General features: G+C 29.2%; 2 protein-coding genes across 2 annotated transcripts; one reads left to right on the forward strand and one right to left on the reverse strand.

The window, feature by feature from the left end:
- Positions 1–1,233: 1,233 nt before the first annotated feature.
- On the reverse strand, positions 1,234–5,240 carry LOC129892980 (probable flavin-containing monooxygenase 1). Its single transcript, XM_055968478.1, has 5 exons — positions 4,803–5,240; positions 3,749–3,986; positions 3,479–3,657; positions 2,484–2,845; positions 1,234–1,703 (listed from the first exon to the last, which is right to left on the reverse strand). Exons 1-5 carry the CDS (start codon positions 5,238–5,240, stop codon positions 1,352–1,354), a joined length of 1,569 nt encoding a protein of 522 aa, XP_055824453.1. The 3' UTR covers positions 1,234–1,351.
- A 4,549-nt stretch (positions 5,241–9,789) lies between these two features.
- Positions 9,790–12,263, forward strand: LOC129893040 (protein CHLORORESPIRATORY REDUCTION 6, chloroplastic). The gene is made up of 4 exons (XM_055968531.1): positions 9,790–10,053; positions 10,722–10,853; positions 11,088–11,296; positions 11,973–12,263. Exons 1-4 carry the CDS (start codon positions 9,852–9,854, stop codon positions 12,174–12,176), a joined length of 747 nt encoding a protein of 248 aa, XP_055824506.1. The 5' UTR covers positions 9,790–9,851; the 3' UTR covers positions 12,177–12,263.
- Positions 12,264–24,111: the final 11,848 nt, after the last annotated feature.

Here is a 24,111-nt window from a genome sequence, read left to right on the forward strand (position 1 = left end):
ATAGAGGCTTCATAGACCAGAGTGTGGGAAGATTGGACTGTTATATTGAATAGTTTTATTATACTTGTTTGATGAGTTGATAGAGTTTGCCCTTCGACCCTTATAATATGAATAGTGTGCTTATGATTGAGTCCTCCACTGAGTGAATGTGATTGAATGAAAGTGTGACTGGACCAGGTGGTTCGCTTGAAGGCCAGAAATGGCTTTCGAGTGCCGGTCGCACCTAGGGTACCCTCCCGGGGCGTGACAACCATGACCTCTTTTTCGTTGGTTATAGTTTGTCTGATTCACTTAAGGGAGTGACAAAGAACTAAAGGGCCGACTATCATGATTTTTCATTAACAGTTCGTTGTGGCATTCAACAATAAAAAGGTGAGAAAGTAATTCAAAATATTTTTTAAAACCCATTTCGCGATATTGCTGCTGTAGGAGCATATTCACGGGTGAAAATGTGGAGTATATTTTTTCAAGTTTGTCTTTCTCCGTGATTTTTTCTCTGTATAAATTTAATTGTGCTATAATTCTAAACAAGGCAGAATTATATTCAGTTATATTTTAAAATTCATTAATCTCAAATTGAGTCAATCATGACGTGCTTGTGGAAGGATGACCAACTTCAGGTGGTCATATCTTTCTTTTAGATTCTTCCACAGTTTAAGAGGGTCTTTTAATGTGATGTACTGTAATTTTTAACCCGTCGTCAAGATAGTGACGGAGAAATATAATGGCTTTGGCACGGTCTTGACTAAATGTCATATTGTCATCTTTGATGGTGTCTGACAGACCCATCGATTCTAGTGTATTTCGGCATCTAGTACCTATGATGAATAACCTTTTTCAGATATATCAAGAGCAACAAATTCAAGTTTAGAGATATTTGACATTTTAAAAAAATATAATTTTTACCCTTTTGTTACCTATTTAAAATAGCTCAAAATAATAGAGGCTCGTTCTAATAATATGTTATAAAACAAACTAACTTAGCAAATTAATAAGAAGAAGAGATAGTAAGAGAAAGAAAGAGAGTTGACAAATTTCTTTGTATTGATCTTTGCAAATTAATTGGCTATTTATAGCCCATTTGAACTAAAGGGATTAAAGGATAAAGATGGAGGCAGAAGAAAAGGAAATCAAAAAAGGGACATCCATATTATTTTGCAAACACATAGTACTTAATATAACTAAGGAAAGTCAAAGATCTATAGTTGTAACTTCGGCCCACAAGTGAGGAAAGTCATTTCCCTATCTGATGAAAAATATTTTCAGACAACCAAACAATAGAAAACGTCTTACTACAAAAAAAGTAACTTTCTAGTCGCAGGAAAATATATGAAATACTTAATAAGACTAATTAATTTGGAGTTAGCCTAACATAATCTGATTGCAAGTATGGTTGAAACCATTCATCATAGAAACTCTTCTTTCTTCTATTGTTGCATCCAATGTCCTTGCACAATTGATCATTGTACCATATGTGTAGTGCTGCAATACAGCCCCTTTTGTACTCTTTTCCAGCATATGTTTTCATGTAATCTTCCCACTTTTGAATCTCTTTTTCCATCTCTTTTATGTTTGGCAACTTGAATGTTTGGTCAAGAAAATGTGCTAGCCATTGACACCTCATCTCAGATGTGTGGAGATTTGTTATGCTTCCTGAGTATCCAATTATTGCTAGGTTTGGTATTCTTGGATGTATTATGTGCCTGCCAAGATTTTGCAAAAGAAAATCATATAATCATGAACATGGATCTTATTATTGTAACAACAACAACATATCCATGTAATTCTATAAGCGGATTTGGAGAGAGTAGGATATACTTAAAGTCGCAAACCTTACACCTACCCTTGAGAAGTGGAAAGGTTGTGACCCTTAGTTCAAAAAAAGTGAAATCAAAGCAAAAGTTGAAATAAAATAACGGCAACAGAGTAACAAGATGAACAAAGCAAAAGAAGCCATAATTGTAGTATTATAAATTGAAGAATAAGCGATGACAAAAAAATACAAATTTTCAACAAAAATCCATCGGAATCATACTCATCACTAACCTTTTCGATTGACTTTTCGTTGAAAATCTGGGATTTCTGTTAAGAAAGTCGGAAATTTCTGTTTTTTCTAGTAGTGTAGGAAGATTTGAATCAAGTTAATATCTTAAAATCCATGTGCTTCCTAGAGCAAATATGAGTCGATTTAATAACAACAAAAACATCAATAGACCCAAAGTATAACTAAAGGTACAACAATAAAGGGAAATTTTTTAAACTTTAAAACATAACTAAGGTAACTAAGGGTAATTTTATAATTTTAAAACATTTCCATGATAGAGGGATAAATTTGAAAAAATTTCTACTTTAGTATACTTTTTTTCCTTTTGAGAAGTGTGTGCGCGCGTCTAGACCTTATTGCACACAATTCAGAAAGCACTTGTGTATGTGATGTAAGTAAACATACGTGTAATAATAATAATAGTAGTAATAATGTGTACCTGTAAAGAGGAAAAAATGAGTTTGGTGATCCCATTATGTGATTCTGAAATTTTTTTGAGGAAAACATATTCTTCAACTTTTCTTGACCTTTATATCCAGTAGCAAAGATAACAAGGTCAGCTACTATTGGCTTATCAACTTCTTCATCAAGAATCAACCCTTGTTTGACGAAAGAAAAATATTGTATTTTCTTGAGAACAATGCTGCCTTCTTCAACTTTTCCATAGAAATTATCAGGCAATAAAAGGGACTTGCAAGAAGACACGTCTTGAAGAAAGCTATGTTTTGGTACCATGTTGTATTTCTTCAATGGCAAGTTCCATGTAAGATAACTCTCCACAAATTTTGAGAACCCCCATCTCTGAAAAAAAATATAATAATTATTGTTCAATAAAGAAAATAATATCATATAAATGAATAATTACTCCCGTTGTTTTAATTTATGTGACACACTTTGATTGGGTGAAACACGTATTAAAATATACACAATCATTTCTTAATCATGATTAACTAGTATACGTTTTTGCTTTATTAATCACTTAACCATGGTAACTTGATTAGTTTGGTATAAACACTAGGTTTAGGTAAATATTTATTCTTTGACTAGGCTAGGAGTTCAAGGAAGAAAGTAAAAAAAAAAAATTGTGATCCAATAAAGTCAGATATTTTGCGACGGTAAATTATTCATTTAGGATAAAATGAGAAGTTTACAGTTAATTTTTTTTATGGAAAAATTAAAAAAAAAAATATTTCATAAATTGAAACAAAAAGAACAACTTTTTTATTCCAATACATCTTATGATAGGTTTAAAACCACAAAATTCAAAAGACAAACTATAAACATCTTTAGTTTAAGATACATCACATCATGTAAAAAAAATTCTTACTTTCTCAAATATCGTGGCGACTCACAACCAAGACACATAAAGTAAAATAAAGGAATAATATTATGACTTATTTTTTCTTCAATGTAATGGATTTCGAGAAACATTACCAGAGGAGCAAGTAGGGAGGCGACCACACTATATATAACGTTTTGGCCAGGCTTGTGAACCAAAAGCTCTGAAAATCGACTACCATATAAAAATCCAAGATTAATTCCCCACCAAAAACATCCACTTGGAAGTGTCCATGCTATTGTCCTTTGTACCAATGTACAAGGAATTTCTGGACCTAAGTCATAAAATACGATCGCATTAAAAAAATATTAATATTATCAGTATATATAACTTAAATGTTATCATCAAATAGTTATTTCGTATACCATTAACATTTGCGCATTCAGCTGCGATATCTATAGCTGATTTTTGAGAACCAATAACGGCAATTCTCTTTCCTTTAATTAGTTCTCTAGCACTTTCATTGTCCATGGCTGAGTACTCCATGGAATGCATCACTTTTCCGGCGAAAACGTCCGGTCCTTCACGGAGAGGGAACTCCGGCATATTTGCTAAACCACTATATCTTCCGATGCATAAAATTAAAAACTCAACTTCATATTCCTGAAAAGAATATAATAGATGAAAAAGTTAATTTCTATACATTGCTATCGTAATATTGGTTGATTGTGATTTGTGACGATGATTGCGGATAATGAGTAGAGGTAATGATAAACTTACATATTAGTGGTTAGAACTAGTGCTAGGTGATGGGGATGGTGACAACTAATAATTGTCATAGATGGTGGTGATAAATAATGATACTAACTACTAATTAACATAGGCAATTGGCAATATATGATAGTGACCGATAATGGTTATTGTTTTGTAGATGATGGTCATGGTGATTGTAGAGAATGGATATTAGAGATTGTGACAGTTGATTGTGGTGCTCCATAGTAGTGACGATTGTGGATGAAGGTACATAGTTCAAACTTCAAATATATATACCGAGTGGTGAAGTCATGTAATGTATGTAGGCTACGCATATATCAATTTAAAAAATTAAATAGTAAATCTGACTAGCTAGTTATTTGTACAAAAATACATTCAAGAAATGCATACTTGAGTTTTGAATTGAAGTCCTCATGGTGCACTAAAAATAGTTGACGGATATATAATATATGTATAATTCATTTATGATATAGATATAACCATGTAAATTAATATATAATAACCATTGTATACCTACTAGAAAAATTAAACATTGAATCTGATCATACCTGATTGGTGAAATCCTTATATTGTACTAAAAATAACCGACGAACATATAATACATGTATAATTCATGTACAATATATACATAACCATGTAAATTAATATTATATAATAATCTATATATATTGATTATAAAAAAATAAACAGTGAATCTGATCATACCTGAGTGGTGAAGTCCTCATGTTGCACTAAGATTTGCCATTTCCCCTCAGAGCCAAATGGTTTTCCATTTCCACTCCAAAACTCCCAAGAATCCATTTCTTCAACACAAACTCCAACATAATTAATCCCAATAACTTTATTATTCAATTGGATATATCCCATTAGCCCAAAATGTTTTGCATAATCCTCAACATACTTCAATACTTCCATGTTATGAGGGTACCTTCCTCTAACACTTTTAGGCCATGGAAAATCAGTGAATTCAAATGTCCTTTTTGGACTTTGTAACCTTGTTGATTCAATTGTTTGTGTCCAAACTCCACCAATTGCATTTGAAGCTTCAAAAACTATTGGAATTAAACCTTTTTCTAGTGTATATTTGCATGCTAAAAGACCACTAATTCCAGCTCCAATAATTGCTACTCTTTTCTCCTCCATGATGACTTGAAAAAAAAAAGTAGGAGAATTTATATTAAGAATTTGAAAAGTTAAATTAAGATAATTAATATTTAATTAGTAGGATAATTAATTTTCTTGGTTTAATTTTAATTGTTGTTTGAATTAATCTTGATTGTATGATGTCAAGAAAAAGATGAAATGTAAAATTTGCACCATTTTAAAGTTCATAGTATATCTCACTAAAATACAACCAGACTTATCTGTTACATCATTTTCTATAAAGACATTTAACAATAACAACCAAGCCAAAACAAATGTGAAATGAAAAATTTATATCAATAAAATCAACCAAACTTCAAGCTCGAATCGATCGATTTTTTTTTAATCTACCTACCTTTTATCAATCCATATTTTTCATTCGATTATTGATTAGTTATCCTTTAAAATTCTTTTCGTCTGATTTTTAATTTTTAAAATCCTTTTTGCTCGATTTTTAATTAGTTATTCATTAAAATCAACCGTAACGATCGATTTTTCAATCGATAATAGTCATGTTTTTAGTAATCTTATTAGGGTAAATCTTTAGGAAAGAAAGGATAAACAAGAAAAGCTATTTGACAATAAAATAAGAAGTTAAAGAGCAAAAATGAAAATAAAAAGGCATGGGATAGAAGGTTACCTGGGTAAGAACTTCTTAAGAGAGAGAAATAAATTGAAGCATAAAACTTTATATTAAGAACCAATAGACCTTTATATAATTTTTACAATATTTTGATATTAGGAGTTACAAACAATGTGGTACAAAGAACCAATAACAAGAAAAAATATATGGTCAAATTAGTTAATAAATTTAAGTATAATCCAAACTTGATTGAATTATCTACTAATACTTCAAGATTTTAAAATATTACCTTATCTAGACAATTAATGTTTTAAAAGAAAATCCAAAAAGTTAAATGAAATAATTTATTTTTGGACATTAATTAAATATTAAATAAGAAATTTCTTCCACACTATATACTCCATCTAATCCATAATAAGTGAATTGTTGGGATATGAAACACTCTTTTGATTACTTTCCACTCTTGCCCTTTTGATTATTTTTCAAACTATTTTCCTAGAAAATGTAATCTCATTAATAGAAAGGGTAAAAATATGCAAAAAATCTCCAAAGTTCTCTCCAACTTTAAAAAATTCACTTATTTTGAACTATGAAAAAAATCTCAACAATTTACTTAATTTGGACTACAAGGAGTAGTAGATATTAAATATAGTATCAATTCATTTTTAGAATATTATTTAATATCTTTTTTAACATTAAATCAATGTCTAAAACTGATACAGTATAGTAGATATTTACTACAGTATCAATCCATTTTTGGAGAATGTTTTAACAATAAGGGGGTCTATTATTATATTCAAAAACTGAAAAGGACATTATTTTTCAAATTCAAAAGATTAAAAGGTTAGTGAGATTTTCAACGAATATTTAATTGGACATTTACATTAAATGAAATAATTTTATTTTAGCAATAAAAATTAAACTAAAAATACATACAATTAGCCACGATTAAGTTATAAATGTGCGTAGAAAAGACACATGTTTTGCATATGTTATTTCGATGTAAACATTGCATACAAATATTAAAGTCAATTAAAATTCACTAAATATATTACTATTTTTATGTATTATCTGTAAAGAAAATCGATCCCAATTAAATAAGAACAATTCTCTATACTATATGCTTCAAATATGAAACTTATAATTAAAAATAAAAGTGAAGCGAAGTCAGATGCAATTTACCAAATAAAAATAAAAGGTTGAAAAAACATCCTACTAATTATCATTTCAACACAACCCGTGTTAATTTTTACACTTAATATGTAGATGTTCTTTTAAACAAAAAAGAAACTTTGAAGTGAATATCGAAAAATATCTTCATTTAAGCATGAATATTATTTGTAAAACAAATAAATTGGACTTACCGGAAATATTATCTCTTGAAATATAACTCCATCCCTCAATTTGCAATTTTCTCCTATTTTTTTAAAACAAGAGAAAATTCTAGTGTGAATGGTAAATATCAAAATTATACCAGACATCATAATAGATAAAAATAGCAGAAATTACACGTCAAAAAAAACATATTAGACAACATAAATAGAGCAAAAATGGAGGAAACTACGAATCTTCACCTAAAATGAGTATCTATCAAATCTTTCCGTTAAATTTACTAACCGGGATTTTTAATTTTAAAAATAAGCTATTTGACAAAAAGATTAAATGTGCTCACTTTTTGACAAATTTTAAAAGTTGGAAATTACATAAATATATTTTTAAAAGGCATAATATATAGATAGACATTTTAATTTGGTTTCAACTATCAATTAAACACTCCCAAATTTGAAGATGCACTTCTAAATATCTTAAATCGTCTCCAAATATTATATTAGTCGAACACTCCAACTAACAAAATAATCATCTAGACACCTCCAAAATATATACATGTGTTATGTCTGCATCGAGTGTCCACGAGACACAATAGAGACTAGTTGATCAGGTCATGTCTAGATGTGCATGCATTCTCAAAGTTGGAGTGTTTAATTGCCTGTCAAGGCCAAATTATGATGTATATCCATGCATGTATAATTATGTCTTTTTAGAACTATAGGCATAATACTAAATAGACACTCAAAGTTTGTCTCAACTGATAAGTAAACAATTCAACTATATCAGTTGAATACTCCAACTTTGTCAATTGAATACTCCAACTTACACTGATCATCTAGACAGGTCCAAAATTTACGTGTCATATCAGTATTTAACTGTTTGATGTCCATGATATACAATAGGAACGAATTAAAATGTCCAAATATGCATGCATTCTCAAAATTTGAGTGTTAGGTTATTAATTGAAATCAAATTAAAATGTCTCACTATATATTATATCTTTTAAAAACTATTTTACACCTGCCCAAAATAAGGTTCCTACATATCTTAGAATTAAACAAGTGAACAATGTCAATTTATTTATTTGTTTTATTTTATTTTAACAATGCCAAATTTAGCTTGTGGCAAATTGGCAATATATAAATTCTCCCAATTTTATTCCCACATGCCGGCCCTAGGGTACTTCGCTAATTAAAAAATAATCAAATTAACCATCCTCCTTTTTCTTTCCAAAAAAAAAAATTCAATTTAAGGAGGAATATATTATCTTAGTTTTAAATTATTTTTTTTAGAAAATATATTATCTTAGTTTAAATCGGTATATTAAGTGCTCGTTAGTGTATACACTTTAATCGTTAGTGTAAGAAATTTTTACATCATTAGATAACTTTTACCTGTTATAGCACGTAATTTATCTTGTTCTTTTAAAATTATAAATTTCAATTTTAAGAAGATTTAGGTGTACATATATTTTGATAAAGAAATATATTGTTTGTAAAACATAATTCATGTTAGGGATATCCAAATTAATAATTAGAAGAAGATGATTAGCATATGATCACAAGTAATGCTGATTATTTTTTTTCCAATTCTCCTTGCCATTTTCAGATATAATGTTATTTTTTAAAATGTCTTTAAATGGGACACTACTATAAACACACATTTTTTCGACAAAAAATTCTGTTGGAAATCACAAAAACCATCGAAAATAGTTTGTGCAACATTAACAAGAGTCGTTAGATTATATAGCTTGTACGAAAAAAGAAGCTAATCAAATTTTCTATTGAAAATTTGTTTTAAAAAACCACATATTTCTAATAGCGAGGAACCTTAATTATATATTTCTTTATAACAATTGGTCATTGATTAGAATGGAGAAATTAATAGAAAAGAAAAAAGTTGAATACAAAATAAATTAAAACTCTTCTTACCTAGTAAAGGAGAAGAATGAATCACATGATGAAAACCCCCCAATGAACAATGTTAAATGAGATTTAATTAGCTTGTGGTAATATAATGTGTAACTTAAAGCATTTTTAATGAAGTTTATCCCCCCAAATACAATTAAAATGGCCGGCCTTAGTGTGTGTATATATGCATATACACGCTATTCTCTTCAAATCTTACAGGTGGGATCATGCTAAATTTGTTATTATTATTATTATTATTATTATAATTGTTGGTGTAGATATTTTTTTTTATTTCTCTTTAAATGTGTTCTGTATTTGTTTTGAAGATCTGACAAATTTAAATTCACTCTCGTAAAGCTTACTAAAGAGGAAGTGCTCTCTATGCTCCAACCCAAGAACTCGGGTTCACGATGGAGCATCAGTAGAGCCACCTCTTCGAAAGAGGAATAAATTTACACAACTTCATTAAAAAATTACATTATATAATATATTTTATTTATTTATTTATATTTTATGCTCTTTAATAAAAAATTTGACATCATCACTAAAGTAGGCATTCCGTACAATATTTATCAATTTTGTCCTCATCCATAGGGGATGGGGAAGCGATTGTAAAAAGTTAATAGTTCCAGTCCAATCTTGCAATTTTAAAAAGAACACTTCCAAAATAGCCAAATAATGGATATAAGCAATTTTAAACACAAGGCTAGAATAAAAAGGTGATAAATTAAAAAGAATAAAACAACTATTTCAACTATCCAAAAAAAATAAATCATTTCTTCTTTATCCATGGCTTCAGCAAGACCAATATTAAACACACTTTCTTCTCCACTTAAACAAACAATTCCTTCTTTGGTTCCATTGATTAATGCACACAAATCCAATTCAATTTCTTTTACTTTTTCTTCTTCTTGTTTGAGACAAGTTGCTGCCTTTGTATCATTTAATCCTTCTGGAAATTTTGACCTCACCCTTTATGAGGACCAAGAAAGTAAGCACATACTATACTTTCATTTACATATCTATAAGAATTGAGATTTGAAATTTATTGATTTTAAACTTGTTATCAATTCATATTAGGTTCGCGATTAAATATTTATTAGATTTTTTAATACATATATAAAGTTTAAGTAAATGCTATGAAGTTCATTGAAATACGTACCTATAGTGTAGCTCTCCCCACCCCCACCCTCCACACTCCATCACCACCACCATCACACACCTTTTAATATTATTGGTATAACAAATGTCGTTTCTCATCTATCTCTTTAAAGTTATCAATTAAGTGCTGTCCATAAGTTATTATTCTGAAAGGATAAGATTAGCTCATAATTGGTTAATCCGTCGATTCAATTCCTACTGAATGCACGATTATGAGACAACTTTATTTGTCACTTAAGTATCTCTTATTTTGACAATTTTCTGTTTCATCAAAAATGTTAAATGTTGTTTTCAGTCTATCTCTTTTATTTTCTCATGTTTTCATGTGTTTCAATTGAATGTGGTCCATATGTTATTATTCTGAAAAGATAAGATTAGCTCATAATTGGTCAATTCGCTAGTTCAATTCCCCTGCTAAATGCACGACAATGAGATAATTCAATCGAATAAAATTCTGAAATTTATAAACTTAAAATTCTAATTTCGTCTTTTTAACAGATACAGAAATAGCACCTCCACCAATGCCACCAACAGAAGGTAGATATGAAGTTGTAATAGATAATGACATCATTCAACGTCTTGATTTATCCCCATTTCAGAATGCAACTGGAATTTCATCACCCTTATCTGGTAAGTATTTCATTAATTAATTAATGCATTTAAAAATTATTTTTATTCGATATACAAAAATTATACATGATCATAGATATATTATATTTCGATTATACATATATTATATATTCGTCGACTATTTTTAATTTAATCAGTTGGATGAACAATTATTTAAGTTAATTTTTTCTTCTTTTTTTTCCTATTAGCACTGTCTATGATTTTAACATGTTGCAAAAAAAAAAAATGTAACAGCCAAGCCAAAAGAATTTATGGAAAGGACAATTGGTTTCACAATAAACTACAAAAGGGAAGACAAATATGATCTTAGGGAATTATCAGAATTTCCAGATATAAGACTATGGTTTGTTAGATTAGATGCTACTTACCCATGGTTGCCAATTTTATTGGATTGGAGAGCTGGAGAACTTGCACGTTATGCAGCAATGTTGGTACCCCATCAGGTATCCAATTATTTAATTAAATTTATATACGCTGATAGTGTAATTTTTTTTTATTTTTTTTTACATAATTACAGTATTTTAACTTGTTGTATAGCCGGTGTTAAATTCTTGATTAAACCAAAAAAAGTAGGGCAACTAGCGCACCAAGCTCACACTATCGGCAGACAGTGGTAGAATCAGAATTTTTTTCAGTAAAGTTGTTCAAAACTCATAACAAAGTCCGAAAGAATTCAGTATCTATTCTATATACATAAAAATAATTTTGATGTTATATATATACAATGTTATTTTTAGTAGAATCCCCTTGCACCTCCTAGCTCCGCTCTTGTTGTTGGGTCCTTGGAATAAGTTGGACCAATACGCAATCTTACCTTGCATGTTTTCAAAGAAAAGTTAATAGACACCCTTTAGCCAGAAAACAACATTATGTAAACAAATCATTCTTTTTGTTCCTTCTATAATACGTATTATACGTTGAACTCTTTGATTTCTTAATGTGTTTACTATTTTATAGTTTGAATTCTTTTAGAGAAAATTCTGACTACACCACTGCTTTCTATACGTGATCTTCTGGTCACATGATAATAACTCTTACCGTTACGCTAAGAACTTTTGATCAATTAAAGCTAAATGCAGCCTCTTTTTTTTTTAATATTTCATTTTTTTTTGTTGACAGATGAGTATGAAAATGGGAGTAGTATTCAATCCAGAAGCATTGGAATTGTTTGTGATGAATAAGGTGTTTGTAGTGTATTCTTGGTTGAAGCAAAATGAGATTCCAATGCCAAGGCTCAAGACAAAAGACATGGCAAGAATGCTTGGTTTTGGGATTGGTGATGAACTTTTTGACTTGATTGATAAAAATCACATTGATCCATAATAAAAGTTGAATTAATTTTTCAAAATATATTTTGAAATTGTTCAATATAAAATGGTTTTTGTATTAATTAAATTCAATATGGTTCGGATAAACACAATTATCTTAGAAAAACTATGGTATTATAGGAATTGCATGCTTTTTTTCCCCCTCTTTTCCCTTTGGACTATAGTTTGTTACTTATTGTATATTGAGTATATACATCGACTTTAACTACGAATTATTACGACTAGGAGGGCGGATCTCTCTCAGCTAACCCTACAGAATCAAACTACTGAATATTACTAGGCATTACAAATAGCAACAACAATAACATATTCTGTGAATCCCACAAGTGGTCCCTACACCGTAAAGGTAAAAAATGTTATTTTCGAAACCCTCGATTCGAGTTTAATATATGAAAGTAGGTATGAAAAGGGAAAAACAACAATGAAGGAAATAAAATAACTAATAAGAAAACAGTAACAACCACAAAATAGTGAGATAACCTAGAATGAATTGATGTTAAGTAGCTATACCGTAGAATTCATGAATCCATAGCACTCATAGCTTATCCAAAGACCCATTACCTTAAGTAGGTCTGTACAAGACAAACCGATAAACCGCACCAAACCGACAAATCGAATCAAACCGGAAAAAAAACCCGACTAGTGGTTTGGTTTGACTTGGTTGGGTGTTTGAAAAAAAAACCCGACCATTATAGGGTTGGCTTGGTTTTAACAAAAAAAAAGTCAAACCGAACCCAAACCGACCCGATTATAGATATACTACTTTTAAATTATGTTATACATAAAAATATTTATTAAAATGTAATTTAAAAATATTTTTTAAATTTTTTTCATAATTTTTGTTTTCTTTCTTACATTTAGATTTGGACTTGAGTAGCCCATCTAATAATATACAAAAAAAACTTATCTTATAAAGTTATATTATAAAGTTAAAACTTCAAACAGTGTTGTGTCTCCATCTTATATGTTGATATTTTGTACTAGAACTCTTTTTAAGAAGCACTGCTCTGTGCTTTTTATTTGATACTATGAGAAACCCGAAAAAATCCGAAAAACCTGAGAAACCCGAGAAACCCGAAAAACCCCGAAAAACCCGAGAAAAATTGATATAAAAAACCTGAATTTTATTGGTTTGGTTTGGTTTATAAATTTAATAACCTGACACAAATGGTTTGGTTTGGTTTGTAAAAAATCCGAACCAACCCGGTCCATGTACACCCCTAACCTTAAGTAACAAAAGGCCCAATAATTTAAGAAAAAATTACCAAATTACACACCTTGTATTCCTATATTTCTAATTATTCCCTATCATTTATAAAAAATTCAAAAATCCCTCTTTTGATACATAAGAATGATGTTGATACATCGCGATTTGATACATAAGTCCTTTTCATGATACATCACTAGTTGATACAAACCAAACACAAAATGTATCAGTGAAACATAAGTTTTACTGTTATTTTTATTGTGTTCATGATATATTAGGTGTTATAAGTTGATTCATAAGTTTTATTGATATTACAATGTTTGGTTTGTATCAACTAGTGATGTATCATGAAAAGGACTTATGTATCAAATCGCGATGTATCAACGTCATTCGTATGTATCAGAAATCTGGAAAAAAGAGGGAATTCAGATAATTATCAAAAAAGTCGGAATAAATTATAATTGGGCTTTTTCACTATGAGATTTAAGTAAAATACTCATAATTTAATGTTGGAAAAATTACTTGATTGAGTGCTTTTTAAAAATTAATTACTGATTTTAGCGATATTTTTTATTTATTACCATTTATAGCAATACATAGCAATATTATAATAAATCTACACTTGTATTAAAAATGAATTATGCATACAATATAAATGTATTATAAGTGTTTTAAAATATATATTATGTTTGTGTTGTAAGAAACTGACACAATGTATTATAAGTCTATTAAAGTATGTGTTAAATGTATTATCCATCTATAAAACTTGTATTATATATGTTTTATAAATAGTTATCTGCAATATGTATTAAAACTGTATTATAAATGTATTATAAGTGTTCAGTGAATTTTTTTTTATTGTTATAGATGGAAAATATTTTCTTAATAATGTATATTTATGTAAGTTTCCTTTAATGTTTGTGCCCAACCCAAAAATGAACTGAGATGAAAGCCCAAATTTTTGTTCCTTGAGTTTTTATTTATTTGTTCTTTCTTCTCTTATTTTTTTTAATTCTCAAGAATCTTACTGAACATTTAATCCAATTCATTTGCTTCACACCACTGCCCAACCACAAATTTCACCTAAAATTGAACTGAGAAAAAAACAAAACAAAAAAGATGTCTTCAAAATATAAATATTGAGAACATAAGAAGGCAACCATTTGGACATTTAAGAGGCCCATTCAAATGGGTTCTATGTGGCCCAAAATAGTGCCCTGCCTAATGCCTTTTTTTTTTTTTTTGCGGGGAAGGATTACACAAATTTCATAGTATTAAGGGCTAATTACATTATATTCCTACTCTTTTCAAAATTACAAAAATTTCTTAAATTTGGTGGAATTCGGACACATCTCATAAAGTGATGTATCCGACTGATACTTCGGGTAGACTGATGTATCCGAGAATAGGAGAGAGTAGAGATTTTTGTATTTTTTTCAAATGGAAGGGAATTTTAGAGAATATGGTAAAATAAGTTATGTATTTAGATAAAAAAAAATTGTTTTGTTTTTTCAACCAGTGTCTGGTGCCCGCAATGGAGCCTCGACCAAATCTAGATAGTGAACTGCAGGACCCATTTGGAGATGACGCTCCCAACAAGATTTTCTCTATATTTGAGGCTCGACCCTAGGACCTCTGATTAAAGATAAATCAGTCTTATCACTGCACCACAACCCAAGACCACCACAACCCAAGTTGGTCTACCCAATTCTGTTATAGCTAGTGTATATGATGATTTTCATCCATACTTACTGGCAATAGTATACATGCTTTTGTAGTTAGTAGTTACCGTTTTCGTAGAAATGTTATGACAAATTTAAGATTATAATTCTTTTTGAAAATAAATTCTATTTTTTGAAATTTATATCAGATTAAACTACAACAACAACATAGTTAGAACAACGGTAGTATATACAACTATTGTAGGGTTTTGAAGTCCCAAGAAATGAAAAAGTTCGTTCTTTTTTTAAATAGACCCCCCCAAAAAAAAGTAAGTATAGTTTTGAGATCATTAATTTTATAAAGCCGTCGAGCGATACGAGTGGAGAAGTTTCCATTCTCTCTCTTTTTTGTACGTTCTTTGACAACCCATTCTTTTTTGTCCCAATAGTCTTTAATAGTGACATTTCACATCATATACTATATCACAACCAACAATTAAGATCTATGTCAATTACTTTGGAAAACATTTTTTTTTGGGGGGGGAACAAAATAAGATCCAATTCTTGACATTAACCAAAAGAGCCATGCAAAAATGTTTTGCAAATGGGGCATGGCCATGTGAAATTGGTTCAATAAACGTGTTGAGTGTATGGGAAAGACGTGTTTTTAGATAAGAAAAAATGTTACAAAAATGTAATCCAAAAAATCAAATCTATCATACAATTTCCCCCCCTTTTTTTTTAGTGTATGACACTACTGTTATTTTCTAGTACTAGTATAGCATAATTGTTCAAACAAAATATATCTTGTATTCCCTACAAAAAATTGATTCGTCGATAATATTTCTAATGAATATTACATCGAAAATCCTTTATCAGCGAACAGAAATGTACCTAAGTCGGGTTGCTTCGATTTTATTCATTTACCAAATTAAACTAACTCTGTCAAATTTTTAAATCTAAAAACCAAATCAAACCAAGTATCTAATCAAACTCAAAATCAAATCTATCATACAACTTTCTCCTTTTTTGAGTGTATGATACTATTGATTTTTTTTTTCTTTTCTAGTATAGCATTATTGTTCAAAAAAAAATATATATAAATCTTGTATACATTATGAGAAAATAAACTATTTTCATATGGATTCAGTCAGAAATTGTCTCGTTGGTAATGTTTTTGACAAATATTTTGTCACAAATCCTTCATCCACGAGTTAGGTTGTACATAAATAAGATCGGTTTGGTTCGATTTTTTTCATTTATCAAATCAAACTAACTATTCTTAAATTTTGAAACCAAAGTCAAACCAACAAAACTCGATTTTGTGGTCACGATCTTTCTTGATTAAAAAAAATTGATTGAGGTCTCAACAAAAAAACACATAGCTAGTGCTAGTATACTATTTAGATGTGCTCGATGGAGCAAATAATATTGAATTAAGACTTTGAAGAAAATTATTATTAATTATGCCGGACAAAAATAAATAACATAAATTATTTTTGTCTATTTGACATAAATATTTTCCGTTGAGAAATTATTTAAAACAACGGAATATGTTCTTATCATATTATATCAATCAAAGAAGATATTTATTTTGAAATTTGTCTTTATGATATACCAAAAATGGACAGGATCTCTTAAATCTTTCATATTAAACAGGGTTCTAAATATTTTCTTCCGCTCATTAATCAAAATTTAAGTTATTATTAGAGAAAACAATGTCATCCACGTAAAGCAAATGTAGGGAAACCAAAGGGAACATATATAAAGGGAGATGTAAACAATGTCTACGTAGGGACAATCGTAGTAATAAGACATTGAAAATATAGGAATTAATATGAATTAGTCCTTTTATTTAGTGATGGATTAGCAACAGATTATGCATTTTTTAACATAATTATAAATATTAAAGATAAAACAAACTGTTGATGAAAATTCTTCTATCCTAGCGATATCCATCAGGTTTATGAACAGCTTTTTTTAAAAATTATATATATATAATGTAATTTTCCGTCAAAAGAAATTCAGAAGAATCCCTTGCCCTACCTGATTCTGCCCCTACTTACAAAGAACAAAAAGATAGACAAAACCAAAAAACATTAATTGAGTGCTGCACATATGATGGATATATATAGAGATCTCCTTGTCCTTGTTTGGTTTTCTGCTATTTGTTAACTTTTGGCAAAGGGTTTGGCCCATGTCTGGCTGCTCAAAGGGGTTCAACTCTTATTAGAAGACACTTTCCATTCTAAGGTTTAATTTCAACTATAATGAAGCATACATCTAACTAACTTCTTGTCAAGTACATTAGCAAGTTTAATTTCTTCCAGCACAAACAGAAGTTCCGGTAAAGTGCTAAATACTTTTTAATTTATAAGTTCTTAATCAAAAAATTTATCTTCAAACTCAGGATATAAAGTCATCTTTATTAGAAAGTGTTTTATCTAAATATTAGAAATCCATATTTAATCGCCCCCAAGCGAGTAGTGGACATCAGATAGAAAATAAATATAAAATATAAAATATTTTCCATCATTTTTTGGTAGAAAGCTTGTGAAAATATAACTCTTGAAAAATTATCATCCCAGAAGACATTAGACTCGGGTCTATCTTCTCATATGTTGCTCAACCTTACAAACAAAATGTTATACAAAATTAAATCACAAAATTTAATTTAAATTGGGATCTAAGAACATTTTCTCATAAAAATTTTAGTCTCTTCAAAAGAAATCTTTAGAATGTAACCTAAAAAAATTATAAATTATAAAAAATTAAAAAGTTATTTACTAAACAACAATAACAACAACAACAACATATCTAGTGAAAACCCACAAGTGGGGTCTGGGGAGGGTAAGATGTATGCAAGTCTTACTATTACCTCATGGATATAAAGAGACTGTTTCCGAAAGACTCTCGACTCAAAAGTCACAATCCCAATTAAAAGAAAAAAATGAAATATATAGCATAATGGTAAGAAAAAAAGGCTGCATATTTTACAAGACAAAAACAATAATGATAGCAAAGTAATGTGATAATCAAAAGCAATAACAACACAATTATAAATGCACGCCTAGACCTACGACCACCCTAAATCGACATACGGTAGGACACAATTTTATCCCTACTAGCCTTCTACCCTAATCCGCGACCTCCAATCATTTCTATCTAAGGTCATATCCTCGGTGATATGGAGTAGAGCCATATCTTATTTAATCACCTCTCTCCAATACTTTTTCGATCTACCCCTAACTCCAACCGCTCGCACCTCCTAACTGGGGCGTCGACACCTCTCCTCTACACATGCCCAAATTATCTCAGTCTCGCTTCTCTCATCTTGTCTGCTACAGATGTCACTCCCATCTTCTCCTGAATAACCTCATTCCTAATCTTATCACTCCTAGTTTGTCCACACATCTATCTCAGCATCCTTATCTCCGCAACATGCATCTTTTGAACATGAGTGTTCTTTATTGGCCCAGCATTCCACTCCATATAACAACGCTAGTCTAACCACCATTTTGTAGAACTTAACTTTAAGTTTAGGAGGTACTTTCTTATCGCACAGGACTCCAGAGGCAAACCTTCATTTCATCCACGCTGCCCCAATACGGTGCGTGGCATCATGATCGATGTCCCTACTACTCTGGATTGGGTCCAAGATATTTGAAGTTTTCTGTATTGGGGACAGGTTGAATAGCCAGCCTCACTTCCATGCTCTCTTCATCAATCCCAATACTAAATTTGCACTCCATATATTTCGTTTTAGTCCTGCTCAATCTAAACTCTTTGGACTTCAGCGTTTGTTTTCAAACCTCCAACATATCATTAACTCTATCCCGAGTCTCATCAATCAAAACTATGTCATTCGCTACTAGCATACACCATGGAACCTCCTCCTGAATAGACCGTGTCAACTCATCCATCACCAAGACAAAAAGAAAAGGACTCAGCACAGATCCTTGATGTAGTCCCATCTTAATAGGGAAATGCTCTGAGTCACCTCCCACTGTCCTAATCCGAGTCTTGGTTCCAGCATACATGTCCTTTATCGTCCTAATATACACTATCGGAACACCTTTAGTCTCCAGACACCTTTAGAAAATATCTTTCGGAACTTTGTCATAAACCTTTTTCAAGTCAATGAACATCATATGAAGATCCTTTTTTCTTTCTCTAAATTTCTCCACAGTTATTTAAAAAAGAATATAATCGGCCAAAATTTCACAAATTCTATCACAAGCTAATATATATTTTTAGTTGTTCGTATGACATCCCATGAATCAGTAATGTTCATGACACCTTAATTAATAACCCTTCTAGACAAGAATATACATATTTATGTTTTTTAGCCATGCCCAAATTATTCCACTTGTAATATATTTACCAATATTATGGCTTCTCCAATATAATATATAGTTTCATATGCATTAATTACAAATCTATTTGAAATACCTTCCTGAGTAATTATTTTGTGGCCCTATATAGCTCTGCATTTAATCATGCATGAGATGTTTTTTCTGTTCATATGCAATTAATAATCCCTCAACTTGCATTATACCCATCCCTTCATTTATTTATTTACTTCTTTTTTTTGTTTGAGTTTGTGGTCCTACATTTACATATATTTTAAGAAAATATTAATTAGAACTAGTGTTGGACTATTTTACTCATATTTTATGTTTTAAAGGTATAATATTTTTCATTAAATATTTACTCTATAATTGCACTTCAAGGATGTAGCAATGAAGTAGATGAAAAATCATTAAGTTTCAAGTTTAAATTTTAGAGACAAAAACACTAGGTAATTTTTTTCTCATCTATCCTAGCTTTGATGGACAGAGTTAATTGGTACATATTGCTGGTAGAAGATGGTAGATATTATGTAAAATTAATCGAGGTGCACGTATGATGGATCGAATACCATAGTTATAAGAAAAACTCTATAATTGAGGTATTTGTAGTCTTTAAGAACAATTAATATTAAGATTAAAATGGAATAAAATGATTATTTTTCTCTTAAAATTTTAAAAAATAGCAAGTATTTTGAAATAAATTAATATATTTAATAAGGACAATAAGTATTTTAAGACAAAAAAGTACTAAGACTAAGAGCCCGTTTGAATTGGCTTTAAGTTGGTCAAAACTAATTTAAAGCCTCTTTTTAGCTTTTGGACGTGTTTGCCTAATGCTGACTTTAAGCCATAAAGTTCTTAAAGTCAGTCAAAAATGAAAAATTAGGATTCCTAACTTTTTTTTCCCAAAGTGCTTAAAGTCATTTTCTTTGACCATGGAAATTACTTTTATATCTCTTATATTTTAACTAAATTCCCAAACTACCTTTTTTATTCTTTTAACCCTAAAATTCACATCATAAGCACTTTTATCCAAACACTCAACTGCTTATTTATAAAAATAACTTTCAGCACTTCAAAGTTCTAAAAACACTTCATACATAAAAGTTACTTTTTTTAAGCTCATCCAAACGGGTTCTAAATCATGAAACCCGGAAAGAAAAAGGATATTAAAAGCAAGCCTCTCGTCTTTTGAAAGCCGTCATTCTGGATTTTCTTTTCGTATGCCGGGGAAAGTAAGGTCAATGTGTTTTCCCTGCATTAATATTTATTTGTCAAATATTTTCTAATTTGATTTTCTTTTTTACTTGTCAATTTTGACAAATCAAGAAAGAGATAATTTTTTTCTCCATTATACCCTCAATTTATTAATATTGAGTTAATGTCCTTAAAAAATATAGTGAGTGAATATGTTTAAAAATCTATCAATTAATAGGGATAAAATGATAAACTTACTATATCAATAATTATTTTTTTAATATATCAGTCAAGTCAAAATTTGACAAATAAAAAAAAAAGAGGAAGTATTTTTTTAAAAGAAATCTTTTTAGGTCTATGCACTTTAGTCTGGTAGCATTTATCTGTAATTATGAAATATAATTAAAGAAGGGATATTCACATTTAATTTATGAATGTTCAAGTTGAAGATTGTCTTTATACAGTTATGTTATCACTAGTACGAAAGAGCATTTACTTAAGTTTATTTCATATCAGTTACTCCCTCCGTCGTATTTTTTTACCTGTTAAATTTTGACTTGATATATTTATTAAAAAAAAATTGATATAATAAATTTATCATTTTATCCTATTAATTGATAGGTCCCAAATTTATCATTAAAATTTTTCAAGAAGTTCTATATTTTTCAAAGACAGTAAATCTCTAAATAAATTGAGGATATAATAAGTAAAAAAAATTATATTTTCTTGATTTGTCAAAAATTACAAGTAAAAAGGAACAGAGCGAGTATTCAAATTACTAAAAAAGTCATTTCAAATTATTTGTTAATTTATAAAATTGAAATAGAATTAATAAAGAAAAAAACATTTTACCTTTACAATAATTCATTTTGAACATATGTACACTATCACATGATTTAGACTTGTTATCTTTACACAATCATTGTGTATATACAAATTAAATTTAAAATATAATCCCAGCATTTTATTTGGCATATGAATGGCAAAATTTAATGGACATTAATATATACATTTTCAACTCTATTAATCAAATCTAATCCAAACAACTGTGCTACATATATAGCCACATAAAATACATTTTAAAAACCAAAATATGTTATAATATTTAATTGTAACAAAGATAAGACAATATACAGTTTTTTTTATATAACTGATGAACTCCTGGCCAAATTTTGCCGTTCTTTGGTTGGAGATCAATACAACAAAATCTATCTCTAATTTTGATAGTTTTGGTAGTTAAGTGACATAAAGTCGACATAGGGTGGAGGTGGAACTAGAATTTTAAATACGTGTTTGATCGAATCGAATAGTTTTTATTAAAGCATTAAAAAATTATCAATATTAAATTTAAAACTCAATAATTTATTATTTAAAATTGTTGTTCTGGCATTTAAATTCATAAAGTTAAAATCTTGACTATACTCGCCTCTAGTCGACATGAAATATTATCAAATATATACAAGTAACGTTTAATCAAAAATGATTGTAGGTTCCATTTTTATTAGGAAGTTTGAACAACTCAACAGATTTTTAGTTTTTGAATGGACAATACAGACACATAAATAAATGATAAATATAAATGCTGATAGTAAGGGAATTAAGTACATGAGTGAAACTTTTGGCCTTGAAAATACGTTTAGGATTTTATTTTTTTTGGTTTGTTAAGAAACAAATTTTGGATCTAACTCAGATTAAACTAACTCACGAGTTAAGAATTGATCAAAATCATATAACGAGATCAATCTTTTTCTCCCCCTATCAATATGAGACTTCATTATCCTCTCATATGACTAATATTGGATATCTTGAGTATGGACAATATAATATAGGAGTCCAACATCTGAAAATCAGAAATTGGGAATGACGACTTTAATATCATCATAAGAAATGATAGAAATGACGTCCAACAACCATTTTTCAGCTCCTGTAATTGAAACTTCATAAGAATAACTATTTTTTAATTACAAGAAGTGAAAAATGACTATTTTCTAAATTCATCCTAAAGAATAAATTTTGGGTTTGACTTGATGCAAAAGCAAGTTTATGTGATAAAAATTGTCCAAAATCAAAGTAAACTTCCCTTCCAGAACTAGTGTGAGACAACAACACATTTTTGCCTGAATTGATTAAGAAAGACAATTTTCAATAATATTCTTTTTTCGTAAATAAGAAATCATAATTTAAATTGAAAATGAAAAGTTTTCCAAAGGTGTATTACTTTTGTTGAATTCATAATTGCTTTTAACTCATTATTGATTATTCCAATCAAATCACAATTATTAATTAATTAATTCATATTTATTAAGAGTACAATTTATTCTTAAGTTTATTTAATTTCCTCCAATTAAAGTGAAAATTCCAGCTAACTTCCACACTAAATTGCATGACTATTGTTTGTTTTTGTCCAAACATACTCCTAACACATGTCTGAAATAATTAAATAAATAATCATACATAAGGAAATGGTGCAATATTTTTAAATATTCTAAGAATTTATTATTATCATTAAAAAAAAGTTCAAATGTCTCTCTGTCGGCTGATAGATTGTTAGCCACATACTCAAAATAATCTCTAAAGTCTTTTGTAGTTAATCTAGCTTATTAGAAAAATTTTAGAAAAAAACTATTGAAAATTTGAACTGAAAAATTTATGGAACTTAATGGTTCAAGCAAACTTAATATCTTTGAAATAATTATTCATTCTTCTCTTCAATTTTTTCATTTTTTGTTTAAAATATCGAGATCGATTACGAAAAATTCTGTGTACATCACTAAGCATGCATGTTATTATCTTATCGTTGATATAGCAATTTTGTTATGATTAACTTGTACTTAGGATAGCTAACGATAAGTGACAGATTAGTTCAAAATTAGTTTCAATTGATACGTCTTCATTGAAAAAGAAATATTTTTTTTGCGATATGCAAAGGAGGATCTGAGTGGTGGGAGCGGATTCTCTAGAACTCATGATAACTTTCACACAAATACTATATTTATATTGAGAAATTTATTTAATATATAAGAAATATTTACTGAAAATCTAGTAATCAATAAAATATAGTTTTTTGATTTAGTGGTAGAAATAGAATCTGCTTTAAGTTTTTTTATCCTCCTAATTAATGAGGGTTCAATTCCTCTTGGACACATATAATAAAGTTTTTTTTATAAAAATAATAATTAAATTAAAATCGTTGAAAATTCATAAACTTCAAATCTTGAATAAGTTCTGCTACTCGTTTGACATAATGTATTAATCCCCTAATTAAAAAAGTGGTTTCACGTAATTAACAAGTCAATATAATTGACGCCATGCAAAATGACGCCGGAGCGGCTACGCAACTGAACGGAATTCTCTCATTTCTCCATTAATTCCGGCAAATCCAAGAATTAGGTAAAAAGTAATTATAATAAAAAATCACAATTACACTTAAGTCCAAACAACACAACACCGACACACCAATATCGAGGCAAATTCATGTAATGTAATAGATTATTTACTTCACATTTTGATAAG

This window comes from Solanum dulcamara, chromosome 6 (assembly GCF_947179165.1).
Source record: "Solanum dulcamara chromosome 6, daSolDulc1.2, whole genome shotgun sequence".
Classification (NCBI taxonomy): Eukaryota; Viridiplantae; Streptophyta; class Magnoliopsida; order Solanales; family Solanaceae; genus Solanum; species Solanum dulcamara.

Bases quoted from the DNA above. Each gene is read 5' to 3' on its own strand.
- LOC129892980 (XM_055968478.1), bottom strand. From the start codon at position 5,240: ATGGAGGAGAAAAGAGTAGCAATTATTGGAGCTGGAATTAGTGGTCTT. The intron at 2,846-3,478 runs GTAATGTTTCTC...ATTTTTTTTCAG, and splicing joins CCTCCCTACTTGCTCCTCTG to AGATGGGGGTTCTCAAAATT. The intron at 1,704-2,483 runs GTACACATTATT...AAATCTTGGCAG, and splicing joins TCATTTTTTCCTCTTTACAG to GCACATAATACATCCAAGAA.
- LOC129893040 (XM_055968531.1), top strand. From the start codon at position 9,852: ATGGCTTCAGCAAGACCAATATTAAACACACTTTCTTCTCCACTTAAA. The intron at 10,054-10,721 runs GTAAGCACATAC...TCTTTTTAACAG, and splicing joins CCTTTATGAGGACCAAGAAA to ATACAGAAATAGCACCTCCA. The intron at 11,297-11,972 runs GTATCCAATTAT...TTTTGTTGACAG, and splicing joins CAATGTTGGTACCCCATCAG to ATGAGTATGAAAATGGGAGT.